At 44.9% G+C, this 21,741-nt stretch overlaps 4 protein-coding genes across 14 annotated transcripts; 2 read left to right on the forward strand and 2 right to left on the reverse strand.

The window, feature by feature from the left end:
- Positions 1 to 354: 354 nt before the first annotated feature.
- On the forward strand, positions 355 to 5,779 carry CG16952 (uncharacterized protein). Of its 6 annotated transcripts, none has more exons than NM_001369984.1 (6): positions 355 to 570; positions 1,533 to 1,695; positions 2,031 to 2,141; positions 2,202 to 2,786; positions 2,864 to 5,377; positions 5,440 to 5,702. In NM_001369984.1, exons 4-6 carry the CDS (start codon positions 2,364 to 2,366, stop codon positions 5,632 to 5,634), a joined length of 3,132 nt encoding a protein of 1,043 aa, NP_001356947.1. In that variant the 5' UTR covers positions 355 to 570; positions 1,533 to 1,695; positions 2,031 to 2,141; positions 2,202 to 2,363; the 3' UTR covers positions 5,635 to 5,702. The 6 variants fall into 5 exon arrangements, with proteins under 6 accessions (NP_001285304.1, NP_996463.1, NP_001162764.1 ...); NM_001298375.1 differs by having other exon boundaries at positions 355 to 660; positions 5,479 to 5,779; NM_206740.3 differs by having other exon boundaries at positions 355 to 758.
- A 760-nt stretch (positions 5,780 to 6,539) lies between these two features.
- tay (tay bridge) lies at positions 6,540 to 17,483 on the reverse strand. 4 transcript variants are annotated; one of them, NM_001272656.2, is made up of 14 exons: positions 17,210 to 17,483; positions 14,615 to 16,115; positions 13,605 to 14,546; positions 13,366 to 13,539; positions 13,264 to 13,305; positions 13,181 to 13,207; positions 12,347 to 12,763; positions 10,720 to 12,281; positions 10,460 to 10,657; positions 9,912 to 10,393; positions 9,438 to 9,838; positions 8,922 to 9,360; positions 8,769 to 8,856; positions 6,540 to 8,643 (listed from the first exon to the last, which is right to left on the reverse strand). In NM_001272656.2, the coding sequence occupies exons 2-14, from the start codon at positions 16,064 to 16,066 to the stop codon at positions 7,407 to 7,409; spliced, it is 7,461 nt and encodes a 2,486-aa protein (NP_001259585.1). In that variant the 5' UTR covers positions 16,067 to 16,115; positions 17,210 to 17,483; the 3' UTR covers positions 6,540 to 7,406. The 4 variants fall into 4 exon arrangements, with proteins under 4 accessions (NP_001259585.1, NP_001259586.1, NP_001285305.1 ...); NM_001272657.2 differs by having other exon boundaries at positions 6,855 to 8,643; positions 17,290 to 17,483; NM_001298376.1 differs by having other exon boundaries at positions 6,855 to 8,643; positions 13,366 to 13,536; positions 17,185 to 17,483.
- Positions 17,484 to 17,738: 255 nt separating this feature from the next.
- On the reverse strand, positions 17,739 to 20,281 carry MSBP (membrane steroid binding protein). Of its 3 annotated transcripts, NM_001169294.2 has the most exons (5): positions 20,204 to 20,281; positions 20,081 to 20,136; positions 19,474 to 19,904; positions 18,516 to 18,668; positions 17,739 to 18,440 (listed from the first exon to the last, which is right to left on the reverse strand). In NM_001169294.2, the coding sequence occupies exons 3-5, from the start codon at positions 19,832 to 19,834 to the stop codon at positions 18,208 to 18,210; spliced, it is 747 nt and encodes a 248-aa protein (NP_001162765.1). In that variant the 5' UTR covers positions 19,835 to 19,904; positions 20,081 to 20,136; positions 20,204 to 20,281; the 3' UTR covers positions 17,739 to 18,207. The 3 variants fall into 3 exon arrangements, with proteins under 3 accessions (NP_001162765.1, NP_573087.1, NP_001259587.1); NM_132859.4 differs by having other exon boundaries at positions 20,081 to 20,281; NM_001272658.1 differs by having other exon boundaries at positions 19,474 to 19,920; positions 20,081 to 20,281.
- Positions 20,282 to 20,760: 479 nt separating this feature from the next.
- Positions 20,761 to 21,719, forward strand: CG15916 (uncharacterized protein). Its single transcript, NM_132860.4, has one exon. It carries the CDS (start codon positions 20,844 to 20,846, stop codon positions 21,657 to 21,659), a length of 816 nt encoding a protein of 271 aa, NP_573088.1. The 5' UTR covers positions 20,761 to 20,843; the 3' UTR covers positions 21,660 to 21,719.
- The last annotated feature ends 22 nt before the right edge of the window (positions 21,720 to 21,741 follow it).

A 21,741-nucleotide genomic window follows, 5' to 3' on the forward strand; every position in this document is an offset into this window, starting at 1 on the left:
TAAAGTTTTCAAATAATTTTAAATGAGCCTGATTCTATGGTATTGTTATCGGCAAAAATCGGGCTTTTACAGATTTCGATAAGAGCGACCTTAAACCCTTCAGTTGAAGCAATGTATAAACAGAAGTTATCGATATTTGGAGAGACTAACGGTGGCATATTGTCTGTGTAAGCCTGGCTTTTTGGATACATTTCTGAGAAAATAATGTTTCTCTGCCGATTTATATTTGCATAATTGGCAAATATAATCAAATATTTTGGTTGACTGCATCATTTCAACAGCACTTCACCATTATATCGTTATCGATATTTAATCGCTTGCTATACCGTCTTTTCGATTAATTTTCTCACACGGGCACACTAATTTTCAGAACATTTTAATACTGGCATGTAAATAAAATAATCAATTGATGAAACCTTAAAATAAAATGTGAATTATTCAACATGCAGTAGCAACAAACGGACACAAATCAGCATAAGAGTTCAAGACTTCTGGTTCTTGATGAATGTAAATGAAAGTTACCGAGTGAAAACGCCATAACTTGTGTAAAACTGACGGGGCGAACAAAGAGTATGTTTTCCGAGCGAATTTAACGATTGTGCAGTGTGTGTGTGGTACACATTTTCCCCAACGAAATATAATGAAACATAAGTGCATCGGGTAAAATCATCTCGAGTTCACATCTTACGTATGTGCGTAGTGAACATAAATCTGTATACATATTGGTATATACATATGTATGTATGTTGGAGATATACGTGCGGACGCTTTAATAATTAATATTTATAAACGGTGGCTAAACATTTCGAATATCTTTGTTAACATTATACCGTAACTTGTAATGTTTTTCAATGCAAATTGTACACATGTATAGAAATTTTAATAGATGTTCAGTTGCACATGTGCAACAGTGCGTTTCTCTATACATATGCTCATCTATTTTTGTGCATGTAATTTTAACATTTCAATGTTGTTCATGAATGAGTTTTGGAAAATATAGTCCAATTTAAATAGCGGTTAAAAATGCTGGAAAAAGTCTTGTAAGAATGTGTATTTGGCTGCAGATGTGAACTGTTTATACATACATATACATATGTACATATGGCACTGTCGTATTGGCAACTTCGTGTGTACATAAGAGTATATATGTGTGTATGTATTTTGTGGATTTAAGAGAAACGAAATATTAGAATGTAAAGTGCTTGCTTTTAATGGTTTCAAAAATGTAACAGTGGAAGTTTGTAAAAAGATTCATAATATTTCTACTTTTGCTTAACAAATTCCCTTCAAATGCAAAGCAAATGCTTGCTGTTACAGCTTTAAAATGTGATTTTCTTATTTTTCTAAGTGGGAATGTCCCATTTAGTTTCAAATATATACATACATATGTGGGTCAATGTAGCACCTACTCAAAAATCTATGTATGTACATAATATAATGGTCCCACTTTTCGTTGTTTATTTTGTCGATATGTTGCCATGTATGCGTGCATGTGTGTGCTAATTTATATCTTTTAAAACAATATCTTCCAGATAAACAACATTATTTAGGCTCGAAACAAATTTTTCAAGGCTAAACTTTCCTGCAAACATGAATAACTTTTGGGGGCTCTAGGATTTTAAGCTGGCCAATCGGTTGGCTTCTTATCAAAAACAGTAAACAATTGGATCTCGAAGACTGAATGCAATAGCACAGGTTTGTACTGGTTATTTAAATAAGGTATATGAAAAACTAAAATTAACAAGAGATTCTCTCCAAAAACATTAAAAATGCATGTCCTGCGAGTTTTTTACATGTGAGGGGGCGGAAAAGGCGTGGCCACAACTTGAAACAACTGTTAACTTTTGTTTTTCGATAACATAACATTAAAATGTTAGCAGCAACAAGATTAACATTGATGTTTATAGGAAACCTATTGTTTTTTTTTTTAGCTAGAAAAGAATGATAATATAGTTACTTTGATATTAACAATATTATTTTCTTTTTTCTTTAAAAATATGTTACTAAATTTGTTTTTATCTTAATTTCAGAAAGATCTGTCTGGTGTCATCATGTTCACGAGAAAATACTTTTTTGTTAAGGGTTCAAGGAGTTCCCAAAGCTGAATTTATAAAATGCTGAAAGAATCCTTGCACAAAAAGGTAACGAACAAATAAATTATATAGTTGCTATGTTGTATCTTATAGATCGCTTTTTTTCAGAACCAGGTTGTTATTAACGCGCTGCTAAAAACCGTATATACAGGCATTAGAAGCATGAAATTTAAAGATATTACCCACTGTGCGTGTCCTGCATAGAAGCACCTACACCAAGTACCGCAGACAGTTTAGTATTTGGCATCTGAACCTGGCACTACACTCAAAATGGGAGCCAACACGTCGAGCAGCAGCTATCTCACGGCGGCCTCGTCGGGCAGCGGAGCCAATAGCAATGCCAGCAACTCGAATGGGAACCTATCGGCTATGCCCCCGGGCATGGGGGAGATTCCAGGAGGTGGCGGTGGATGCTCGGGTGCTTTCGGAAGCAGCAGTAGTTGCGGCCCCAGTGGGAATGCAGGTGCAGCTCCGGGCATTGTCATCAGTGGCGCTCACTACCATCGGGATCAGCGACGGAAGCGTGCCACCGGCTTTGCGACACTCAAACGCAAGTTCATACGACGACGGCGCTCCTCGAAAGCCTGTGATCACGCTCGCGTCCTGCGCGACTTTGTATCCGATTGGGCACCCGTGGAACTGGCAGCTCTGTGCGAGGAGTTCGAGGCATTGTCGGCTCTGAGGGATTTGTCGGTTAGCAAAACGAAAATCGAACACAATCCGTGCGCCCATGTTAATCACTTCCCTTCCGTTCAATTCCCATTTTCCAGGTGCAAGCTGAACTGGCACGACCGCCGGCGGCAACGTTTAAGCAGGACCTGGCTGCCATCTATGAGAAGAACTTGTGCACCGATTGTGATCTGGTCTTTCGTGGAACGATATTCTCAGTCCATCGTGCAATATTATCGGCACGCTGTGTATATTTTCGGGACCTGCTGGCAGGATGTCCTGGTTTCGGTGCGCGCATATGTCTCGAACTACCCACATCCCCCATTGATGTACAACTCTTCTCGTCGCTATTGCGCTACCTATACACTGGTGATCTGTGCCCCCATGATCCTAACATTGACATTACTCTATTGCGGCAATTGGGCAAGGATTTCGGTACACCGAATCCATTGGAGCACGATCTGCGCTATCTGCTGGAAACAGGTGATTATGCTGACGCAGCACTCGTCTTCACGGCAGATGGCAGCAACGACTATCTACGACAAGACTCGGGAACCTCGGAGTACGGCTTCCGGCCGAAGATCGAACTACCTTGCCATAAAGCGATATTGAGCGCGCGATCGCCATTCTTTCGCAATCTAATTGCGCGCCGGACACGGAACATGGACGAGTATGTGGAGCGCTCGTTGCACGTGCCCACGCGCATCGTTTTGGACGAAACTGTTATACCAAAAAGATATGCACGAGTATTGCTGCAGGCCATCTACTTGGACTCGGTGGACTTGTCATTGATTTTACGTGGCGTAGGTTCCGGCACCTCGGCCGGTTCGCTTGGCGAAGTGCACGCACTGACCAATACCGGCCGGGTGCGGCCAACGACTCTGGAGGAGGCCATGGAGTTATATCAGATCGGTCGATTTCTGGAGCTGGATATATTGGCACAGGGCTGTGAGGATTTGATTCTCGAATGGCTGTCCATTGAAACGCTACCCACGGTCCTCAAGTGGGGCTGCCAGCCGCATGGCTCCGCCTGGGTCTTTCGCCAAGCTTGTCAGTATTTACGCGAGGAATTCGCAGCTGTTAGCTCCTCGCCGGTGTTGCACCAACTCGATAAATCTCAGTTAATACACATTCTGCATAGTAACTTTCTACAAGCATCCGAACTGGAGGTACTGCAGGCCGTTCTCAAATGGGGCGAGCAGGAGCTAATTCGCCGTATGGAGGATCGGGAGCCCAACTTGCTGTCCCACACAGCCCACTCGGTGGCGCGCAAGGGTGTCAAGAAACGCGACCTGAGTGATATAGAATTACGAGAGATACTATCGGAACTGTTGCCACTGGTGCGCATGGATCACGTCCTGCCGCCTCACTGCGAGGTCCTTTGCCAGGCGATCCGGCGCGGTCTCGTCAGCACACCACCTTCGCATATGATCGGCGATGATCGGGAGAATTTACGTATCAATGCCTGGATTCGTGGCGGCAAAAATCAGGGCCTGTACGTTAGGCCACGCCTGTTCATGCCCTATTTCGAGGAGGTGAAGGCGCTCTTGGAGGATCGTATGTCATCGTCACACCATCAGGTTGAGCTAATGCGAATGCGCCGGTGTCGGCATCCTCCCGATATTCCCGATACACTGTACATGGTCTCGCATATGAATTCAAAGGCGAATAGTGATCTTAGCACAGTAGAAAATCGTAGTACGGACGGAAATGTTGATATATTAGTAGGCGCCGCTGTTATTCCACCACCGGACAACCAAACGCTGCTGGCCATGCGCAAGCGGGAGCACAAGCTGCGCCAATCGCCCATGTGCCAGCGAGCATTGCTACTGCCGCTCTCCTCGAAGAGTGAGATCGATCGGCAGATACGGCTGCGCGTTGTTAGGGAATTCAATCTGCCCGACGAGGTGTCCGACCTTTTGGAAAGTGCCCTGCAAACCAATCCGGGCAGAAATGAGAGCCACGCCGAGGAGACTAGTGCATCGACCTCGCAAAAAGATGACTCACTGCTGGAGGATGAGGATCAAAGTCCGCCACCCTCGCCGGCGGCCACTTGCTCAGTGTCGCGACACACCACCGTTGCATCGTCATTCTTATCGCCCATGGGCTCATCGGTGGCGTCTTGCGGCACCGACGCCGCTCACCCGTGCTACAGTCGAAATCTCACCTTCCCACGCCACCATTCGAATGGCCTGATCGGAGTGGCCAATGCGTTTGGGTCCAGCTCTGGACCGACGCTGCAGTGCAGCTACTCGCGACTCTCCTCGTCGGTGCATCAGCGCAATGACCTACCCGCCCTTATCACCGAGGGCGACTTTCGATTCCCGCATGGCAATGGCCTGGGATTGGACATGGGCGCCGAGGGCGGTGCCTGCGGCCTGGACACGGCCAATAGCCATCTGTCCGAAATGATGCCGGATGTGGCGATGGCCACCGCCTCGCTGGGCCAGCTCCACTTGACAAATAATGGAGCTGGATGCGCCGGCAACATTGGCGGGCGCGCAGTGAGCAGCAATAACGACATGTCCGAGAGCTTGCAGCTAGATTTAGGCGATGGCCCGAGTCCTCATATAATTGGAAGTGCTGTCGGTTCAATGACTCTACGAAATATACAGGTTAGTAACTACTCTTTGCATGTACAAAAAAAATTCGAATTCTAAATTGGATTACTTTAAAGCATCAACTGCCAACAAACAACTATCACCACTTTATGCAGCGTTCGAATTCGCCATTTGAAATCCTGCGGCAAGGACAACCATCGCCAACATCACATCCACAACATTCCGGGACATACAATTCTGGACCACCAAGGTTTTTATAGAGATTTCGAGTGGCACCCGATCACGGGCATTATTTTAGCATGCCTTTCTGAATAAACAAAATCCGATACAATTAAAACTAAAAATCTAGATAAATAAAACAAACTACTAAATAAATGTCAAAATGATACCCCTTTCCGATGATCTATCAATATAAATTATAAGTTGGACTAAGATGAAAATATACAATTTTCCTCCAAAATGTTCTTATAAATTGGAATTTATAGTTATTGAAGATTCTAGTTGGAATCCAGCGTTGGCTAAATTTCTACTCTTGAATGACTAAGAATCGAACCAATCGATTCTAATTGGAAAAACACTCAAGGTTCTTAGGATAGTGGATTTTTTCTAGTTTTTGGTTTTGCACAACACTGAAAAGAAGAGGTAAGTTTAATGCCATATCCGATTGGATTTTGGTGCAGAGCGTGGAAAATGGTTTCATAGTTCTGAAAATGAGCGAGAGGCAAATAGTTGAAATTTATATGTATTATTTTTTAAAGGTTTTTTCGAAGCTGGCACTGGACGTCTGAAAAGTTAAAGAAGATTAGATTGTTTTGTAGTTTTTTGTTATTATTATACTGCAAAATCAATATGACATCATGTCCATCATCAAACTTGTACTTGTCCATATTAATTGTCCTGCTGACATTATTGATTTGTCGCCAGCTTAAAAAATTGCCTCTTTTTAGCTGCAATTTGGTTAGGAACCCAAAAGATGGTACACGTGTGTGTCTCCAACGTGCGATTCCAATTACAGATGCATTCCCAGACCAAAATTTGTTATAGATTATAATCACGTACTATCCATTAAAATAGGATTTTTATGCGCTGAGCTAAGTCGTGCTTCATTCCGAATCCACGAAGAAGATTCCTCCGTATGGAAAGCTGAGATAGTCAGGAAATGGTACCAAGGATTTATAGCTCGAGTATGAAAACCCCAAATGGATTCCAATTGAATGAAAAGACATGCGTGGTTTCTTTGTAATGATTCTATTTTTAGTTTTATCAATTTTTACATAAATTGCATATATGATAATTAGTCCTTAAACACGTAATGCACAAAGGGAATGAAGCTGTCACTGATATACATAGAGTTATGTATCATGTGCATGATAGTTTGGATTCCATAGGCTGCATGTTGATGTCATATATAACTATGAGAGTTCTTTGTATATGTGTATATGTACAATCAAATTATAATTAGTTTCTTGCTCAACATGTCTCTTGGCTGTTTCACTTAAGCTTATATTAATATTATACAAATAATACAAATAGACTTAAACTAAATACGCGAACCTAAAGTTACATTTATGCTTGTAATTTGTATTCATTAAAAATAAGTAAAGTTCGTATTACTTATGTGACGTTTCAACGCGCGACCATATTAAGATCGAGGAAAGTATTTTGCCAATGTGGGGACTCAGTGCTTAGGTTGAATGCTAGGTCTGAAGTATAAGGAAGTCTTAACCTCTTTTAATTTGATTTTTGTTTGCCACAAACATCTGCATCTGCATCTGCATCGTAATCTTCATCTTCATCTGTATCGTAATCTTCTTCTTCATCTGTATCGTAATCTTCATCTTCATCGTAATCTCATTTTCATCTGTTCAAGAATTTATGTGTAGTTTACAAAAGCGTTGCGCTTCATTTATTGGTGTTCTCTCAGGCTCAAAATGATGCTGGGAGGAGGTAATCAGGATGGGACTTTCATTCATGGGTTTTCTTTCATGACAATGACATTTTTTTGGTGGAGGTGATCGAAATTTTGAAAATTCCTTTGTCTTATTCGCCTTGCCAATGGCGTTTAGTAACGACTTGCCGCCTATCATCGACTGGGCGCCACCGATGACACCGGAGATATTCCGATTACACCACCAGGTACTGAACTTAGCCCAACACCAGCATTCGACACAATGCCCATTGTGTGGTCCGACTCCTTCTTGGCGCTAACAGACTGCTGGCCCATCGAATCGACGCTAATCATGTGCTGGACTGGAATGCTTCCTGGTGCCTGTGGCCCTCCAGAGTTCTTTACCATCCCGCCGCCACTGGACATCTGCTGCTGTTGCTGCTGACTTGGCGGACCGGGCTGCTGTACCCCCGATTGCGCCACACTGGACACTATCTGTAGGCGATGATGTGGCGGCGGAGGGCCTAGAGAGCCAACCGAAGGCGGAATAGGACTTGGCTCCTTGCTACGCAAATGAGCTGCAGATTGCGCTGCATAGATATTTATCGCCTTCTGCCTTTCCTCGGCCTCGTGTCGCAGGGCAGCCTCCATGATGGGATTGTAGCGAAGAATGGGATAGGGATCGCGATACGGATCTATTCCCCAGCCGGGTGGCGCTGGTGCACCGAAGTGCGTGATGGGCCCACCGACACTCAGAGTAGGCGGCATCATGGTGCGCGTGAGGTGCGAGGGTGGCGGTGGCAAGCCGTGTCGACTGGCTGCCATAAAGTTGGCATGATGATGGTGTGCCGCTGCCGCAGCTGCACTCGCCTGTGCGGCGGCCAGCGAGGAGGAATGGTAGCGGGGATCACCAACGCCGACTGCCGCCGCTGAAGCTCGCAAAAGCATTACGTCCTGCTCCTCCTTTGTGCGCGGATGCTCCTCCTTGATACGAATCTCCGTGTTAAGCTCGCCCACGTTTCGATGTGGCGAACGGTCACGAACGGGCGCCGTCGCAGCAGCCGCAGCTTGGACTGCAGCCTGCTTGTTGCTCTCGTTGATCCGCTGCTGTTGCAACATACGCTCGCGCTCCATTTCCCGCCGCTCGATTTCCCTGCGTTCGCGTTCCCGCTCCTTTCGATCCCGTTCTCGTTCCCGTTCCCGTTCCTGTTGCTCCCGTTTCAGTTTCTCCTCCTTCTCCTTCCTTTCCCGCTCCTCGCGTTCGCGTCGCTGACGATCCCGCTCCCGTTGCTCACGATCCCGCAGCTCCCGTTCGCGTTCCTCCGCCTCGCGTCGTGCATTGTCCAGACCAGGATCCGACTTTACCGGCCAGTTGGGGGACGGCGCCGCGGAGGAGGGATGATAAGCGACACTCCGTTGCATGGCATTTGTTCTAAAAGAAAATGAAATGCACGTTTACACATTGTTTTCTAAACAAGTTAATATTATTGGAAATGCAAAACGGTAAACTTAAATATGCTCTTAAACCAGTTATTTAATTTAATTTCATTTATTTACCTCCACGAGTCCAAGTGGCCACCAAAATGCGTTAGCCCTGTGAATCCAAACGGAGTCACATAGCGTCCAAATGGAGACACTGCGGTTCCTGTTAACAAATGATTTTGGTTTACTTGACGAAATTGGGTTAACGCCACAAAATATTCCACTCACCAATATGACTAGGAGGCGCTCCAATGAAACTCGCCGCCAGGGGAGAAGTTTCAAATGCTAAGCGACCCGGTAGACCGCCTGGAAATGCTGCTGATGGCGGCATTTCACTCGCTCGATGCAAAATATGCTGTGGCGTCGAGCTCATGCCAAGAGTGGGAGTCGTCTTCATGCCAAGCACCGAGGGCGGACCATTGGACACGAGGACGCCACCGCCGACCGCCGGAATAGCTGCCACATTGTTGACCGGCGTGCTGGCTCCGCTGGCCATACCACCACCTCCTCCGCTGATCATGTTGCCAGGAGGTATTGGTGCATTGATCGATCCTGCGTTCGATGACGCCGTTGGAAAGCCTGGCTGCTTCTCCGGGCTTTGTTTATTCTGGTGGTAGTAGATTTCCCACGCGATACGAACGTGCATGGCATTCCAGCGACCAGTTTTCTGTTGCGTGAAACGAATATGGAGAATGTGAACATATTTAAAAGCTCGTATTTGATTGATAAGCAGCAACTCCTTACCTTTGGAGCAAAGGATGTTAAATGGTTGGGAGGCATGAACGGCGTCGGGCCACCAAGGCCACTGTGCAAAAGGCCCGCTGAGGTGTAGCCACTGTAGCCTCCCGGCGGCAATCCCATGCCAGTGCGATAGAACTGAGGATCGACGGATGAGATTTTAGAAATATCTTTAAAAAGTGGCGGGGGAAAAATTTGTCCAGAGCTCGGTTGCACAGCAGATAGGGGAGTTGATGGGGCCGATACTGGTGGAAGCAACTGCGGATGCTGATGTAGATGTGCGTGCTGTTGATGCTGGAGATCAGTTCGTAAATATGTCGATGATGGCGGTGTGGGGGTAACAGCCAAGCCAGATCTATCCAGGAATCGGCTATCTAGCTCGCGCCGCAGCAAATCAGCTTGATCATCTGCGAAAACAATGACATGATACATTCAATGATCACACCGCTTAGTGCGAATTGTGTGCAAACAACAACATACTTTTACTTGGCTGAAAAAGCGATTCTGCAGAAAAGGGATGCGGCGTGTTTGTAACTGGGTTCGATATAGCCGCAACCGAAGGCTGCGTTACAGATGAAGCCGTGGTCGTAGTGGCTCCTGCCGTCGTCACAATACTGCTCATTGAGTGCGACACAGCTGGATTGAATTGCGAAGCGGAGGAGCTGATGATGGCCGCGGAAGAAGTAGCTGGCGATGGGGAGGATGGTGGCGGCGCTAAAGGTGTTGGGAAATATGACGACGACTGAAAAGAGGGATTTGTAGCAGACACGTGAATACCAGCGGTCGCAGGTATGGATAGCGGTGATATGGCATTGCAAGAACTTCTCGCCGTCGATGCCGCATTCACCATGCCAATGCCCATGCTTGTGCAGTTGGAGAGCGGAGGCGTCGGACGGGCACTACCACTCGATACTATGGGCGTTGTGGGAGCACATGTCGTCACCACTGCGTTGGCAGGAGAGCTGCACCAGAACAAGAAGGAAGCCACGTTAGTTTGATGCATAGCGAAATGAATATTTGATTATTACTTTAACCACAGTGCTGCCTTCGATGAGTACGAGGAGAGATTTCCCAGTCCTGGCGGCATTGAAGAACTTGACGATAATACTGGGGTACCTGTACCACCATATTGACTTGGGGCGATACCACAAAACGACGATCCCAGGCCAATGCCTTGGGATGCGCCAGGCAGCATTGTTGACGCACCATGGGATCTGATATTTGTACTGCAAACGTAAAGATTGATTTTCAAACTGCATATCAATAAATGTATATGGCTATCGCTCACCTGTAGCTGGAATCCCGATCTTTATTGCAAGGACTCTCTCCTTTGGGGGAAATAACCTTCTGGATCACAGATGATGATAAAGTTGATGGAGATGACGAGCTCGACGTGACCGCTGTCGTCAAACTTTGCACAGCGAGAACCGAGGGCGTGAAGTTGGAGACAGCAGCAGCAGCTGATGGCGGCGCAGTTGCAGCCGCAGACGATTGTGAGTATAGTGTACTTCCGCAGCGAACCATTGGCTGATTCTGCGATGACATTGGGTGCGTGGTCAGCAAATGGGACACTGACGAAAAGTTACCGCTCTGCGGCAGCATCTGCGTTGACTGGGGGAAGTGCGAGTGCGGTTGGGGAGCAGCCGACGTTGATAGTGAGGTAACCGCCAGTGTAGAGAGTCCTGAATTCGGGGTGCTCGTCCCAGCGGCCGCAGAGGATGAGAATGCACCTGAAGCGTAGGCAGGCACATGATGGGAATGAGATATATGTGGATTGCTCATGGAAAGGGCAGTCGAGTTCGCCGAAGGCACCACCGACACAACGGGCTGCGATGCGCCGCTAGAAATTGCACTGCTATTATTAAGTGGCGTGATGGATCGCAGGGTCGGCGCCATGGATACATTTAATCCAATATTCGATGGCGTTGACTTCAAGGATGCTGGCGACTCTCGACTGTTGCGACTATCCGAGCTCCGGTGTTGTGTGGGCGGTAAGTTGGACAAGTTGGGCGTGGCAACCGGCAATACTGGAGGCAGGTATGACCCGTGCGTAAGGCCGCTATATGGAGTGTAGAGAGGGTAATTCGTGTACGGTGCTCGGTATGGCGGCGCCTGGATGATCATCGGCACGCCAGTGGCCACATGAGAAATGGGAGCGGGCGGTGCGCCAGGAAAAAGCAGTGGAGACCCTGTGCCCACAATGGCATTGCCGCCAGCGCCGAAGACCACCTTTCCCATGCCGGAAGTTGTCGTCGTTCCACCAGAAATACCAACATAGTTTGTGTTTATCGAGATGGATGTTGTGGCGGAGACCGGTGGCACTAATTTATTGGCTGCGTTGGGCGAGACGCGTGACAACGCACTTGTAGTTACGGATGACGTTGCAATGGTAGCAGCAGGCGGCGGATAAACACTAAGGAAGCCATTGACCATGGGATTGGGGGGTGAGGACGTCGTTGGTACCGAATTACTTTTCGCAATTTCTGAAGTGCTCGACAATCCCACCGAAGACAGTTGTCCCTGGCCATTGGCGCTGCCATTGTTGCTGCCATTGTTGGTGTTTTTTATACTGCTGTTGGCTAGAATCACACTCGATGCCGAACTTAGTATTGATAATCCGGCAGCATTCGGTGCAGCTGCGATGTGTGCGCTAAACGGACTGCTTAGAGTAACCGCAGCCGGCGATGGCGCCGCAGATAGTAATGGAACAATTGACCGTTGCACCCCCGACGACAAGCCGTTCGAAACTGAAGCAGTTGCCTTGCTGTTGAAAATAATCTTTTGATCGATGTCAGATGCAACTGTTGATGCAATTTTTTCATTTCCAGCTGATATACCAACGTTGGGGAACTGTTCAAAGATAAATACAACAATTAGATGACACTTCAAGTTGGCTATTGCATATCTTAACTTACTTGCACTGACGAAACCGATGGCGGAGCACACAAGTTGGGATAGAGTGGCTTGTCGGGTGAGGTTTTCTGCAGCACACCCAGCTCTCTGTTCCCAGGATCGCCCACGCTGGCCGCAGGTGGTGGTGGAATCGGAGCACCAGCATGGGCATGGACCGCCTTGCCCGATGCGCTCTCCGATGCGTTCTTAATGTTTAAAGCTTTACTTGGATCGCTGTCCGGAGATACTGTGCCCATCGCTGCCGCAAAAGGTACTCCGGCATATGGGCCATTATCCCTATCTCCACACGCCGCACTCTTTTTCTTGAGGTGTGGAAGTTCGGAAAACTTGCGAGAAGACGATCGATCCGAACACGAAGAAGTATTTGAAATGTTCATGGGCGTTGGGGGGTTGTCAATATCAAATATTTGTTCAGAATTCTGCAAGTAAAAGAGTATATTTCATTTAACGAGCAATTAAAACGAGTCGTTGTAGATTTATGCACAAATAAAAGCCCAAATTCATACTTAAAGCTAACCTTTATATTTATAGCAAAAATCAAATATACCCATTTATAAAAGGGATTCTATGCTTGTTCGCTTCAACTATTTCTTTGGCAGTGAAAAAGAATGAGATAGAAATAATTGGGACGCCTTAAGAAATGGATGTCGTCCTTCCTGGACATAAGAAGAGTACTTATTACTGCGCAATTAGAGGCATTTTCAGACATTTTAATCCCATGATTTAATCCTAATTATAAATAAAATGCAGAACATATGTGCGTCCCCTAGTTCAATTGTTGTGCAACCAAAGTAAATGATTTCAATATTATAGATTAGAATAGAAGCAGGACATACCTTTTTATCATTGCTGACATTATCACACTGTAAGAAAAGAATGTTAGAATGCATATTCGTTGAAAATGCTGCCATATACTTACGATATTATTTCCTTTGCTGTTGCTGCTACAATTGGTTGAAGCCTACATTAACAGAAGATTCGTTTTAACAAAATATTTTGCGTTGAAGAAATGGATTCTTACATCGTTCAAAAGATCACTTTGCTCGTTTTCCTTCTTTATGCTAATGCTGCTGCTGCTGCTGCTGCTACTGGCCCCAAAGGATTGCGCCGAAACATTGGCCAGCTCCTGAATATCCAGGGAGCGGCAGGTCGCTGAATTCGTCACGGTTTCAATGTTCTCCAAACCCATCGACTTCTGGGCAACGAGTTAAGATAACTATTAGTAAATAACATCTTATCGGACAGTTGAGGTGGACTCACCTTTGCGACCTGTGCTGATTGCGAGCCCAGTTTGCAGACACCCAGGTGATTACTGTTTGCGTTTGCATTTGCGGCGGCATTAAGATCACTTGATATTAGATTATTGAGCTGGTGCGTGGGCAGCGGTTTTGTTACGTGCAATTGGTCAATAGTGTTACTCGTGGCGGGGGAATTGTGAGATTTTTTGGTGTCGCTGCTGCTGCCAGTACAACTGGCGTGAATCACACCAACGTCAATGTGGTCATGACTATGCGATACGGCGCCACCAACGCCCAGCGATGGCAGGCTGATATCCAACATCAGTGAATCGTTGTCGTTCTCCAAAAATCGAGTACTAACAGTAGCACTGTTGTTCACTTGCATTTTTGCCGCATTGCAACCACCGTCCGCCGCCTGTTGTTGCTTGCTCGATTGGTTGTTGGTTGTGTGGTTTATTTGGTGGCTACTATTGTTAATTTGATTATCATCACTAATGTTATTATTACTTTTACTGTTTGCGCTATTGTCCGATTGCAATTGGTCTTGCTGCTGCCCATATTCGGATCGCCAATGATCCCTGGGCTCGGCTTCCGTCTCCAGAACATTGCCCACCATGTTCACAGATGGCAGCAGGTAGACCACGTTGGATAAACTGCTGCTATTGCTGTTCGCGTTGGGGCCATTGCTGTTGATCATGCTGTTGTTGTTGTTGCTGCTGTTATTGTTATTATTGTTGCTAATGACATTGCCGCCACGATCACGATGAAGGCTTGGCTGCGGGTTCTCCTTCAGATTGTTATTGTTAACAGTCAAAGTGGACAGGCTGGTGACACGCAACGGTTGCGATTGACCAGTATCTATAACCTTTGGGATTTTCATTTCCTCTATACTGTAGGTACAAGTTAGCTCGTCCAGTGCGGATAGACGCTTCTCCTTCCGCTTCTGTCCCAATTTGATGGCAAACTGTTGTGAAGAAAGATTATTACAGTAGGCTGCGTGCACGTATGAAATGAAATGGCAACGAAACCTACCTCAAGATCCTCGTATGTCTTAAACTCCAGTATAGCGAATCCATCGATGATTTCCTCCTCGAGCACCGGAGATCGTGGCAGCTTTCTTCGAACCGGAGGTGGTGGTCGAGGCGGTGGCTTGTCGCGCGGCAAGAGCAGTGTGGACGAGGACGAGGTCGAGAGCAGATCCTCGTCCAGCGACTCACCCTCGCTATCGCTAGGCGTGGCCATCAATCCCGAGTTGCACTCGGGGGAATGTGGTGGATTTAGGAGTAACGATGCAATACTATCTGTGGGCGGCAGCAGATTGTTGCTGCCATTGCTGCTGCTGGTGAAATTTCCATTTGAATTGTTGCTATCCTCGCCCATGCTGCCAGCGCTGTTGATGTGATAGATCATCCCATTGTTGCCGGGTCCTGCCGCCGATCCGTTGCCCATTGCAACAGCCGAGGATCCGCCACCGACGCTACTATTAGGCGTGACGAGGCCAACTCCACCTCCCTGGCCACCGTTGGCCGCACTCATGGCACTGCCGACCCCCACAGAGGATCCGGCTATGAAGGTGCCACTCAGCGAGTTGGCATTGCATCGACTGTCGCGTTCCGCTTGCAAACGCTGGGCACGTTCCCTCCGGCGTTTCTGCTGGCGCTGTTGCTTGGCATTCAGACTCAGATGAGTACTGCTACTGGAGGTGGTGCTGTGGCCATTGGTATTCCCAGCAGCCACCGCTCCTGATCCCGCTCCGAAGCCGGACTGATTACCGGCTATGCTAGCAGTGCCTCCCGCACTGGAATTCAGCTGTGGCATTATTGTGGATCCCGCCGCCGTCGGAGGAGACGTCGGGGATCGCGAATCTATGCCGGCTGAGGCGGAGACGGCCGCTGCAGCTGCCACAATCGAGAGTTCCGTGTCGGAGTCAAAGTCACAGGCACTGGGAGCCATCGATACCGTCGAAACAGATGGACAGGTGGGCTCCGATATGGAGACAGGTGATGCCGGGGGAATCGCTGCCACGGCCATGGTTTTGCCGCCATCCGATGCCGACGTCGCCGTCGTCGTCGTCGCCGCCGTCGAGGAGGTGTTCGATACAAACGATGGCCGAGCACGAGGCATGGAGCCCAGATCGGCTATATTGGCACTTGCTTGAACTAAGGCGGTCGCCGTCGGCGGAGGAAGATGCAGTACCGCCAGGGCGCCGGTCGAACTCTTTGATATACTCTGGCCCACTACCGTGAGCACTGTGGACTGTGGCTGTGACTGCGATTGCGACTGGGACGACTGTGAGCTGGAGCTGGAGTGTGAATGTGAGTGGGAGTGCGACTCGCTCTTCTCATCCTGGACTGGGACAGCGGGAACGGAGGATCCGATGTCCTGCGACGATGATATATGCTTGATTTGGGATCCTATTCCATTAATACTACTGCTGCCCGACGCAGACGTCTTTGATTTAGCGCTGGCATTTGATGTGTCCATTTCTTTTGCTACGTAAAGCTTCCAGTGGATTACACTTCAGTTCCTTTTCCTTGGGAATACAAATTATCGATGAGCATTATTATGTATATTGCTATCTGGACCAAACCTTTTCCAATGCATTCGACTATTATTTTTATCTATATTTCTTTACTTTTTTTTTTTTTTTCTTTGGAAGGAGGGGTTTTCTATGCCAGCGATAAGGCGAGAAAGCTTTACAAATATTGGATTTAAGGTGCTACTACGGCCGATTCAATCGCGTGTATTTTGAAAAAATCGATGCTGCGCCGACTGTTTTTACGTGATATTGTTATTTGGTGGCCACTGTGGGGTTTTTCACATTCCGACCGGTTAACATATTTGATTAGAGTCACTAATTTGGTTAAAAATAATAATTGTACAAGTTGTTTTCATTTCGTTTGCTCTTTTTCTTGTAGTCAACTTCCCTATTGCGCTTTTTTCTGTACACACACACATAATATTTAATTCTGCACACTTCTTTTTTACAACAAACACTTATTGTTTTTTCGGGTCAGTGGGATTGCACACAAATCAGAACAGATGTAAAATATAATAAAAAAAATAAATAACATAAAGCCGATATGAGAATTCACCGAAAATAGTCCATATTTATTTTGTCTAGCACTTTATCATTCGTCATATACTCTTCTTCTTCTTCGTATTCCTCCTCTGCTGCTTCTTCGCCTTCTTCTTCTTGAAATATATGTATGCACATATATGTACGTACATGCATGCGTACATATAAATTCGTACGAGTATACGTATGTATATTTATATACACCAGTTCGGTTTTGCTTTTGCTGTTGCTTTTTTTCTTGCTTTCCTTCTTTCTTTCGGCCTTTTTTCTCTATGCCTCCGTGTTCGTGCCGTCTATAAGTCTGCCGCTAGCGAGTGCACAAACCATTCAACCAGAGTTTCACACCGTTGCCTTTGCAAATAAAATTACGATAAAATAATTTTTTTTTTAATTAAAGAGAACATTTTGAAGCAGCTTCTTTTTTATTTTTACTCTTTCGCAGAACTTTAGTTGGCTTTTCTCTTAAAGATTTGCAGAAGCAGCGCAGAAACAGAAACAATAGTGTCATCTCGCTCACACTTACACTTTTCTAATTGCGACATACGTACATACAAAATACGACAACGACAAATACAAATACGACGACGACGACGACGAATTTTTGTGAACTGTATGCGATTGTTCGTACATTTTTACATTTTCCACACACACCGAACGCACAACGAACGGCCAAAACGATCGATTGTGCATCAACGCGTTATAAGCATCGCTACCAAACTAACTGTCATCACGGCTATTATGTATATTTTACATAAAATCCAATATTATTTTCCGAAAATTTTGTTAACCACAAAGAACCAACATAGTCTCTCAGAGACGGACCAAATTTTCGATAGCTGCAGAAAATCATTTTCAAGGGGATAACATTATGATAACTATCGAAGTAGCGGCCAGTCTCCACTGGTGGCCGCGATTTCGGGCGTTTCACACCGATAACAAGATGCGAAAAGTTGGTTTCAAAAAATACTGGGAACAAATGGAATAAATCAAAATCCATTATTAGGAAAAAAACCTGTTTTTTGCTTTTCTTGCAGTTCAGGATTCCCCCACCTCCCAAATAAAGATATTGAACGTTTAAGTATTTAATTTGTATTTCAAATATAGTTACATTTAAATTTATATTGCCACGAAAATGACTCCCATACCCTCCACACATTGGCCTCCTCCTTAAATAATTTTATGATTTCCGTTTGTTACATTTGTATGAATATACGACTATAATATATGGAACAAGATCACATCACAACGTGAATTATAGTAACAACTATAGCTTTTGTCAAGGCTGCACTCTAAGAATAACATTCAAAAACGATTTTATCTGTTTTAAATTCTTTTGAAATGTTCACGATAAATTTAATGCCTTGATTTGTACGGTTCAAATTGGGGCGTGTTCTTTAAATGTTTTCCAAATAGGTCTTGTTCTCGATTTTAAAGGAGCAGAGGCAGCATCAAAAAGAGTCGGAAATGCTATTTAGTTTTGTTGTGTTTCTAACCGAAAGTAAACTATTACAGCCACATCCAAAAGCAAAACAAAAAACCCGATTCGCTAACAGTCGGTAGAAGGAGTGGCCTGATCTTGTGCGTTATTTTTGTTTGTTACATTGCTTTGCAAAATGTGACTTTCCTTTTCTTGTTTGGTGTCATCAGTCTCAGTTTTCGACTTGGGTAGGTTCTTTCGCTCTTGTTCATCATTGTTAACATTCTCCTCGTCCTCATCATCGTCATAGTTGGTTGGTTCCTCGCCCTTGCGCAATAGCTTACCAACCAGCTCATATTTTTCTAAATAACATAATGAGAACGTTAGTTTACCTATGAATCTGAGCATATACATATATATATATATGATTTAATTACCCTTAAACTGCATTTCCCATTCCCGCACAGAGTCCATTTCCACGGCACTTAAATCGCTCAGGTCATCGTATTCATCCTTGTCAATTGAAACCACGCTGAAAGTGGCCAAGTTTCGCGAGGCATCTCTACCCGCAAAAGTTGCGTAGGGTCCACCTGAAAAGCAGAGAATCATCATATGTTACTATCTAAATATTTATATAGTTTTAGTTTGTTGGAGTCAGCAGTCTGGTCATCAGGAACACGGCACCGTTGATAGAAGATAGTATACAATCAAGTGCGCAACTTAAGGCTTTTCTGCGCATCTACGTCACAAGTGTCGTGCATCTTGCTCGCACTCGTTACTTTTAGTTAAAATACTTAAGGAAAAAGTGCAAGCCGTTGTTGAAATGCCACTGGTTTCTGTTTGGTGTCTTTGAACATTTCAATTAAGGCATTTACATTAGGAAGTATTTCGATTTGATAAGGCGGACGACAACTATTTCATATGAAAATGACGATCATGGTGAACTATTTTTGCATTTCATGCTTAACAATAAAAACACCTAGTCGACATTTGGTAGGCATTATTTGATTATTGAATTTGGTTAGATAGTTGCGTTATCTCAAAACGAAAACTTTCTTGTTGATAAGCTGTTAATCTTAGCGCAAAAAAAAATGACGAAATATAGCAGAGATATGAGCATATGTCGTGCAATATCTCCTCCCACAGAAATTAAATGCGATTAAGAGAGTTACAGATATCAGGAAAACCAATATTGTGACGTAGCATTGCAATTATAGATAGACATCGTATAGAGGGATATAAATAATGGGATCTTGGCAATGAAACACATACCAAAATACCAAAATCCCTTCCTTATAATCGGCAATAGATCAATCGAAAATAGTTCTAAAGGTATATGCTATACTGTAAGCTTAGGAACAACTTAAATTCAAATATTTATAGCCTAGCACTCACCTGGGCCGTAAAAACGCCTTCCTTTGCTGACATCGTAAACACTTCCGTTGACGGCGACCAAAACACGGCCATCCGGCTGAGTTCCATCGTACTGGCGAAGCTCCTTCACGGTAAAATCGCGTCGGATTTTGGGTAACTCAGGTTCGGATGGCTTTGCAACGCCCACGGATGGCACTTCGGTGCGATCCCGAACGATTTTATAGACCAGGAAGCAGATGATGGCCAGGAGGGCCAGGTTCATTGGACTGTACAGGATTTCGCGGATTATGTTGCCCAGAAATGAGGAATCATCGTTGTTTAGATTGTTGCCGATTTCCTTGTCGTAGGCCGAACTAGGATCTGCACCCACTTTGGAATCCATCTTGTTCGCTTAATTTACTTGCTGCACTGGATGTCGCTATGCACTGAATGTTACAATATTGTACATCAACCTGTGAATTGTGTATACTGCCATTTAATAAATATGCGTTTCGTGTTCGGATTTTATGTAAAAAAGCGGTTCGGTATTCCGAAAAAAAGTGGTAAATATATGTAAGCGCAATGGTAATGGACCAAAATATATGTACATATGTAATTGCAATGTAAATTCCAAAGTTTATTAGCTCACCTTTTAGACGTGCCGTCTCGATTCGATTATTTTCATATTCCTCTGATCAATTTTTGCTGCGCAACAATGATTTCATAAATTAATACCTTTATTGCTCAGCAGCACCGACCTTTTGCGACTTACTGTATTTACAATTTTACGAACTACCTATGAAAATTGTGACAATGATTTTAGTAGGTTAAAGGTCTTTCATTACTGAAAAGTAATCGAAAGAAGCGATATCAGCGTGTTGTTAAACACCAAACAGATATAACGCGGTCTTTCCACTGAAGTTTTCTCATGGAACGGTGGGAAAAAATATATATATCAACGTCGGTTCTCAGTGAACGGAAATTCCAAATTTATATATCGTAACGTTATATTTTCGATTTTTTCCGATGTTATTCCAAATTAATAGAATATATGTTAATATTTTTATAATCTGAAACACGGAAAAGACAACAACTAAAATGCAATTTAAATTATTAAATAAAAATGAGCAAACTTGGTTATTTAAACACTTGCCTGTTATATGGCATGTTACTCTGCAAGCAACTGTCGAAAATCAACTTTTATTCTGTGAATTCTTAGATATGAAGTTAAATGAAGTGCAAATAAGCTATCCCCCAAATTAAAGTGGTCCAGAGTGCTCGAAATTATCGTCCATCTCTAACGCATTTTAAAAACGCAAGTGGCTGGTCTCACTCATGTTATTCCACATTATATTTTGTATTGCATTCTATTTTATCTAAGCTAGCAAATATATTTAAGGCAACTAGACTAAATGTTAAGCATTCGTGTTTTAAGGCTACAAAATGGACACTCCGTTCTTAACAACGCCTGCCAATTGGCACTTTCGCGAAACAAGAGCTCCAAAAGGTCGAGCAAAGACAACGTAACGCGACAGGGAAAAATATTTGGCTCGTTGTTTGGAAATCGGCTTAAAGGCAGCAAAAGCCATTGGTATCCATCGCCCGATGCAGGAACATCAGGCAATCAAAAGTCGCTGCACGCCTTAAAGTTTGGAACCCCACACTCGAAGACAACTTGCAGCCACAACAATCGACGCATGTCTGTTCTGAACAAGTTGTTCATGACGAACATCACTGATATTCTGGCCACCGGCGCAGTTGCCGATTCCATCGTGGGACACGGAGTGCAGATTTCCTATGTCAAGATCACCAGCGACTTCTCCCGCATCAATGTCTATTGGATGGGCAAGGATGGCGGGGAGAACCAAGAGCTCGAGAACACATTGAATCGCATGAGCGGCAAACTGCAGCACGAGCTATCGCAGCTCCATCTGATGGGCGAAGTGCCAAAGATCAAGTTTGTCCGGGACAAAACGAGCACTGGTCTCCATCAGGTCCACGAGGTTCTGTCCAAAATCGATCTTCAGCACAGTTACTCTAGTTCAAATGCGGAAGTTGAAGAAAGCGACGCACAGAGTTGTCAGACGGCTGCGGATGAGGAATGGCCGGAGATGCGACAGGATTTCCTCAGTTTTAACCATAGCTTAGTTATGGACAAGATTCTCGGCAAGATGCGCAAGTCCAAAGATGCCTGGGTTAATCATAGACAAAATATTGCGAAAACCTAACGTTTGTTAAATCCCTCGACTTATGTACATAATGTTAATTATTAAAGTGTTATTCAATCCAATGTAAATTGGGTTCTAAAGT

This window comes from Drosophila melanogaster, chromosome X (genome assembly GCF_000001215.4).
Source record: "Drosophila melanogaster chromosome X".
NCBI lineage: Eukaryota > Metazoa > Arthropoda > Insecta > Diptera > Drosophilidae > Drosophila > Drosophila melanogaster.

Excerpts from the sequence above, each read along its gene's own strand:
- CG16952 (NM_206740.3), top strand. The coding sequence starts at position 2,364 with ATGGGAGCCAACACGTCGAGCAGCAGCTATCTCACGGCGGCCTCGTCG. Across the intron at positions 2,787-2,863 it reads CGGCTCTGAGGGATTTGTCG|GTGCAAGCTGAACTGGCACG; the intron begins GTTAGCAAAACG and ends CCCATTTTCCAG. Across the intron at positions 5,378-5,439 it reads TGACTCTACGAAATATACAG|CATCAACTGCCAACAAACAA; the intron begins GTTAGTAACTAC and ends ATTACTTTAAAG.
- tay (NM_001272656.2), bottom strand. The coding sequence starts at position 16,066 with ATGGACACATCAAATGCCAGCGCTAAATCAAAGACGTCTGCGTCGGGC. Across the intron at positions 13,306-13,365 it reads AAAGTGATCTTTTGAACGAT|GCTTCAACCAATTGTAGCAG; the intron begins GTAAGAATCCAT and ends CTGTTAATGTAG. Across the intron at positions 9,839-9,911 it reads GCTTTTTCAGCCAAGTAAAA|ATGATCAAGCTGATTTGCTG; the intron begins GTATGTTGTTGT and ends TTGTTTTCGCAG.
- MSBP (NM_001169294.2), bottom strand. The coding sequence starts at position 19,834 with ATGGATTCCAAAGTGGGTGCAGATCCTAGTTCGGCCTACGACAAGGAA. Across the intron at positions 18,669-19,473 it reads AAGGCGTTTTTACGGCCCAG|GTGGACCCTACGCAACTTTT; the intron begins GTGAGTGCTAGG and ends TCTGCTTTTCAG. Across the intron at positions 18,441-18,515 it reads ATGGGAAATGCAGTTTAAGG|AAAAATATGAGCTGGTTGGT; the intron begins GTAATTAAATCA and ends TATGTTATTTAG.
- CG15916 (NM_132860.4), top strand. The coding sequence starts at position 20,844 with ATGTTAAGCATTCGTGTTTTAAGGCTACAAAATGGACACTCCGTTCTT.